General features: G+C 41.9%; 1 protein-coding gene across 1 annotated transcript; it reads left to right on the forward strand.

Moving 5' to 3' along the window:
- Nucleotides 1-3,926: 3,926 nt before the first annotated feature.
- On the forward strand, nucleotides 3,927-4,868 carry LOC110328171 (olfactory receptor 143-like). Its single transcript, XM_021207549.1, has one exon. The coding sequence runs from the start codon at nucleotides 3,927-3,929 to the stop codon at nucleotides 4,866-4,868; it is 942 nt and encodes a 313-aa protein (XP_021063208.1).
- Nucleotides 4,869-6,685: the final 1,817 nt, after the last annotated feature.

The raw sequence follows: 6,685 nt of genomic DNA on the forward strand, positions 1-6,685 counted from the left end.
CAATTGGAAAATGGGTGATAAAGACATCTGGGGAAGAAGTATGTGGATAGATCTCTCCAAATGGGCAAAGGATGTGAAGATATTTGTATTCCGTGTAAATGCTCACCAAAAGATGACTCAGCTGAGGAGGAGTTCAATAATCAATTGGAAAATGATGACCCATTCTGTGGACAGTCAGCTTCTTTCCCCATCCATCCCTGTCATTGCTAAATGGACACATGAACAAAGTGTCCATGGTGGCTGAGATGGGGGTTATGCTTGGTCTCATCAACATGGACTTCCACTCACAAAATCTGACCTGGCTATAGCTCCTGCTTAATGTCAGATCTTCCAATAGCAGAAACCAACACTCAGTCCCAGATATGGCACCATTACTCGAGGTTACCAGGCAGCAACCTGGTGGCAGGTTGACTGCACTGCACCATTTCCTCTGTGGAAAGGACAGTGCTTTGTTCTTACTGGCATAGATACTTTTTCTGGTTATGGATTTTCTTTTCTGCACATAACACTTCTGTTCAAACCACCATCTGTTGACTTATAGAATGCCTTATCATGATATTCCACACAGTTTTGCGTCTGACTAAGGAACTCATTTCACAACCAGAGATGTGAGACAGTGGAGTGATCATGGAATCCACTGGTCTTATCATGTTCCCCATCATCCTGAAACAACTCGTCTGATAAAAAGATGGAATGGCCTTTTGAAGATGCAGTTACAGCACCAGTTAAGTGGCAGCAGCTTGTAGGACTGGGGTAGTTTTCCAGACGGCAGTATATGTTTTGAATCAGCATCAAACATATGGTACAATTTCTTCTATGTGGGGCATTGGGCTATCAACAGACAGGTTAGTCTCCAGTCGAGCTGAGGTCTGAACCCTGGAAGGGTGATAATTAACCTACATGACATGGTAGGCGCACCCTCATGCTCCTGGAACTCTGGCTCTTGCCTACGTTACCACCTCCCACCACCACCACCACAGTTCCCACAAGAGAAGCATGGCTAGAAGTCATGTAGGCAGTGTCCCAAGCTTCTGACCTTCAGGCTAAATTCCTCCCCAGTAACATAGCAACAGTAAAGACCATAAAAGGGGGCTGTTAGGCCCCTCCTCACCTCTCTCTTACTCCTCACTCTTCTCTTTGTCTTCTCTCCTCTTTCAACTCCTCTCTCCTCTCACTTTGTCTTCTCTCCTCTCTCCTCTTACTCTCTTTCTCTCTAGCCTTTCCTCTCTCCCCCCCTCTCTTTCTACCTTTTCTCTTTCTCCCTGCCTTTCTATAATAAAGCTCTAAAACCATAGATAGTCTTTGTTCATCAAGGACCGCCATGCTTGGAGGACAAGATAGGCTTTCTCCTAAAGAGCCATTTCTAATCTCCTGATGGAAGGCTTTCTTGTGCTCCAGTCAACATCTGCTGCACTCACTCTCGCCGGTGTGGGAACCTCTCATCCCTCTTCCATCTCTCCCATAACCCTAGGATTTATAAAGTAGCCCCGGGGCTCCCAAGTTGTGCTTTCCCGTGTCCATATCCCAAAGAGTGGGTCAGAGGCTTGGATGCCCACCCAGGGCTGAGTGGAAAATGTGTGGCAGCCCTCCCACATTCACCTGTCCAGAGCATAGGTGGAACTCTGGTGGGATGTTGGGTCTTTCCTTCCCCATCTTCCCCTAGGCCCCCTTTTTTAGTTCCCACACTTCTATAGCCAGGATCCATGGGTTCAGGAATCAAGGGATGGAAAAGGGTCCACTCACTATTACTCCTAGTGACCCTCTAGGAAAATTTTGTTTCCAGTCCCGACAAACCTTGGTTCTGCTGGCTTAGAAGTTTTGGTTGCAGAGTAGGGCTTACAAGAAGCCACAGAAAAACATCCTATTTATCTGGAAGCTCAGACTTCCCCTGGTCATTTTGAGCTTCAAAAGCTTTTAAACCAATAGGCTAAGACAGAAATAACAGTTTTAGTAGAAGTGATAGATTCAGATTTTCATGCAGAAATTGGATTTCCTCTCCACAGTGGAGGTAAGAAGGATTAGGTCTGGAGTGCAGGAGATCTCTTAGGGAATGTCTTACTATTATCATGTCCTGTGATTCAAATCAATGGGAAACTACAAAAGCCTAATCCAAGCAGGATAACAAAGGACACAGACACATCAGGAATGCAGGTATGGGTTACTCCTCCAGGAAAAGAGCCAAGACCTGCTGAGGTGCTTGCAGAGTGTGGAGGAAATACAGAATGAGTATCAAAAGAAGGTAGTTATAAATACCATCTAAGGCCACATAACCAGTTGCAGAAGCAAGGATTATAAAGTAATACAAATGGTTCTGATGTATTTTGTTGAGAACACATTTGCATAGCTATTTGTACTTTCTTCCAATTTCTTTAACATCAATTGGTATTTAAAAGAATGCTAAAAGAATGTTCCCAAGGGACATGGCTCCATTGTAAATTACAAATGCTTTTGGGATTGTAAGAGGAATAGTTACATCATATTAGCTATAAGTACGACCTTGTTATTGTTTCATGTGGACATGAGATATTTGTGTCAAGTTGACAAAGGGGGATTGTAATGGCTATTTCCGTTTATCAACGTTACTATCTAGAGTTGGAAGGCCCACCTATGATCCAGATCTTATGGTTGGGAGTTAAAATTTTCTGATCTAGATCTTGGCATGGAACTCCTGAGGCCTAGAAGCTATGAATTCCAGGAGACCAAGGCAAAGAGATCTCTGAGTTCAAGGTCAGCCTGGGATAAAACATGTCCCAAATGCAGGCATGGTGGGCCCTTAGTCTAGGCCACAGCTTCTGCCAGAGACCTATTTGAGGACATTGGAAGAAAGATTTGCCCTTCTTTGCCTGGTTGAATTTACTTGCCAGCACCTCTGTTAGAATCTACTAGCCTTGTGGGACTGAGCAATTACTAGATCCTTGAACTTCCCATTCAGAGATAACCATAGTTTGGGAGTTGGACTATAGACTATAAGTCATAATAACAAATTTTCTTACTATATGGAGACTGCCCATAAGTTCTGTGACTCTAGAGAACCCTGACTAATACACAAAGCACAGAAGAAAAGGGCAAAGAGGAACACTCATAACTCTGAGAAAGGGATTGGGTACCTCTGGTGGGAAGTAACAAATTGACTAAAACTTTTAATCTCAGAAGATCCAATGTTTGCTCTGTGGCACTGAATGCAAGCACAAGTTACTAATTAAGACTCTCCAGGCACACATCCAACAGGGAGGAAATCATAAAGAAGAGAATAATTTCCTGCAATCCTAATGAATTTTCTCAGCAATCTTGGCTTTGGAATACATATTCTCATTTGACTGAGGCAAAGGTGTAGAGACTTACATAAGATTGCTATTCATTTTGTGTATGTGAAATGAAATTTGTCAAGAAAATTTCAAAAAGAAATTCCCTGTATACCTCTTCTGTGAATTCATAAATACATTTGTGCTGATATCTATACCTTTTTTAGTTTTATTTTTTACTATTGAATACTTGGGCCTCTCAGTATAGTAAGGAGAAAGGCTCTAAGAGATCCAGAACACAAAGAAGCTCCAAGTAAACAAAGGTAAGCACAAAACAATCCTTGTCCTGACTATGCATCTTGAAACTGAAAGTTATCAAAATTATGAATGTTGTGTAAATGTTCTTATGCATTGCTCTTTTCAGTTTTAGTTGATAGTAAAGAATATGGAAAGGGATGGAAGTACATTAAAAATTCATGCTTTCTGGATACACACACATATTATTATGAGGATAGAGAGGAAATAAAGGCTCCTCAGAGTTGCCATGAATAGTTGGAGATCTTTGTATTGCTTGCTATATGCCCCTTTGATACAAGTTTATAAACCAATAATTTAACTTTATTTCTGTGGAGTTAAAGATGAATTGCTTGGTACTGTAACCTTCTATTCTTACAGAGGCCATCCATGAAGCAAATGGCTACAGAAAATGACTCTTCAGTGTCTGAGTTTATTCTTATGGGACTGACAGACCAACCTGAGCTCCAGTTGCCTCTGTTTGCTCTCTTTTTGCTGAACTACACAGCCACAATGGTAGGAAACTTGACTTTAATGAGTCTCATTTTCTTGAATTCAAACCTTCACACCCCCATGTACTTCTTCATCTTCAATCTGTCCTTCATTGATTTTTGTTATTCATTTGTCTTTACCCCCAAAATGCTGATGAAGTTTTTTTTAGAGAAGAACAACATATCCTTCAAAGGATGCATGACTCAGCTGTTTTTCTTCTGCTTTTTTGTGAACACTGAGAGTTATGTGCTGACAGCCATGGCTTATGATCGTTATGTGGCCATCTGTAAGCCTTTACTATACCAAGCTATCATGTTACCTAGAATCTGTTGTCTTCTAATGTTTATGTCATATTTGATGGGGTTTGCTAGTGCCATGATCCTCACAGGCTTAATGTTTAGGCTCAACTTTTGCAATAGCAACATCATCAATCACTACATGTGTGACATTTTCCCTCTCCTTCGGATCTCCTGCAGTGATACCCATCTCAATGAGCGTGTGAGCTCTGCTGTGGTGGGTACAGCTATCATTTTATGTAGCCTTCTTATCTTAATGTCTTATGCTCTGATCCTTTTCAATATCCTTAATATGTCCTCAGGTAAGGGTTGGTCCAAAGCCTTGGGCACTTGTGGATCCCACATCATCACTGCTAGTCTCTTTTATGGATCTGGGCTGCTTGCTTATGTTAAGCCATCATCTCCTGAGACTGTGGGCCAGGGAAAATTTCTCACAGTGTTTTATACATGTCTGGTGCCTGTGCTGAATCCTCTAATATACAGTCTCCCGAACAAAGATGTAAAAATTGCTATGAAGAAAACCTTAAAGAGAATCACAAGTTAATTGAACCAGTGGTACTTCATAGAGCCCTGTCCCCAATGGGTTGCTGAATCATTTATATTACCCATCTTCTCTTCTTTCTTCTCCTTATATTTCCAAAAGGTCAACACAAATTATACTATATCATTTTTGTTCGCATTATGAATTATAAATATGTGTGTGCCTGTTTGGGGACTTGTTATGCTTAGATTTATGCTTGTGTCCTGAAATATAATCTAACATATGTATTCTTTGCAGTTCATTTCCTTCTAACTTTTGGGAACTATATTTATAATTATTCCCTGATTTGATGATCTTATGACCCACAGATGTATTTTGTAAAGAAAGTGATGGGGAAAATTGTAGGCCTGACATAATTCCCAAAATTTTAGTTATTATCCAGTGTCTCTTTGAAAATGATTCATATTCTAAGCTTTTAACTTCAAAGCTGTGATGGAGTTCTATTATTTGTAGAAATAATGTTTTATTTTTATAGATACTTGAGTATGTATTAGGCCTATTTCTCTGCCCAATATCTCAAATCATTCAATTCTGATAATACATGGTAAAGTCTAGGTTATTTTCTGTGTTGCCTCAAATGGATACTATGTTGTAAAAATAAAAATAAAAATAAAAAGCATGAGGAAACTTACTTCTGAAAAAAAAAAAGACCTGCTTAATTCATAGAGATATAGTTTAATATATTCTCTTGTTTGTGATTTTTAATTCTGAAGACATTTATTACAAAATAAATCTCTAGTTCTTGGTATGTATGTATGTACATATGCACATATGTATGTATCTATTTATCTACATCATGTTGTTGAATAAATGCCTCTGTGACTTCTGTAAGGCTTAACAATGAATGACACAGATGCCACTTTAGTACCTTATGTTTCTTATGAAGAAATTAATATGGGTAGGAATAGATGGCTTAGTGAATAAAGGCATATGCTTTTCTTTCAGAAGGCTTAGTCTTAGCCCAGGCTCTGGTCGTTGCAGGGGAAAGGGCCCTGTTTCTGGCTCGAGACATCTGGGCACCATCCCTGCCAGAGCAGAGGTGTCTGCCTGGGAGCATTCTCACTGCCTGATCTGGTAAGAGAGCATCTTTGCTCCAGTAAGCCCAGGCTCCGGTTGGTCATTGCCGAGGGCAGACTGCAGAAGGGACACAGCTTCTGGGACAGACTCCGGTTCTGGCTCCAGACATCTGGGCACCATCCCCGCCAGAGGAGAGGTGTCTGCCTGGGAGAGCTCTCACTGCCTGAGCTGGTAAGGGAGCCATCATAGCTCCGGTGCTCATGGGCTCTGGTCATTGCCAGGGAGAGAGCAGTCTGCAGAAGTAACACAGCTTCTGGGACAGAACCTATTTCTGGCTCTAGCCATCCAGGCACCATCCCAGGCAAAGCAGAGACCTCCACCCAGGTGCACTTTCACTGCCTGAGCTGCTAAGGGAGCCATTTTTGCTCCTGGACACCCAGGCTCCAGTCTGCACTGGTGAAAGTGTGGACTACAGAAGCTACACAGCTTTGGGACATACAGAAGCAATCTAGCTTCTAGGACAGACCCTGTTTCAGGCTCCAGACATCTTCGCCACCAGAGGTAAGGTGGCCACCCAGGAGGACTCTGTCTGCCAGAGGAGGTGAGAGAGACATATTATGTCCAGGATTCCTCAGAGTCTAGCATGTGCAGGTGACTGCACAAACTGCAGAAGTGACACATCTGGAACAGGCCCCATTTTGGGTCTACATCTTCAGCAAGGAGGCAGATCTGAATGCCAGGCCTCTGTGCACCTTCCCTGTTAGAAGAGAGCTTGCCTGCAGAGAGTACTCTGACCACTGAGA

Source organism: Mus pahari, chromosome 10 (assembly GCF_900095145.1).
Source record: "Mus pahari chromosome 10, PAHARI_EIJ_v1.1, whole genome shotgun sequence".
Taxonomy (NCBI): Eukaryota; Metazoa; Chordata; class Mammalia; order Rodentia; family Muridae; genus Mus; species Mus pahari.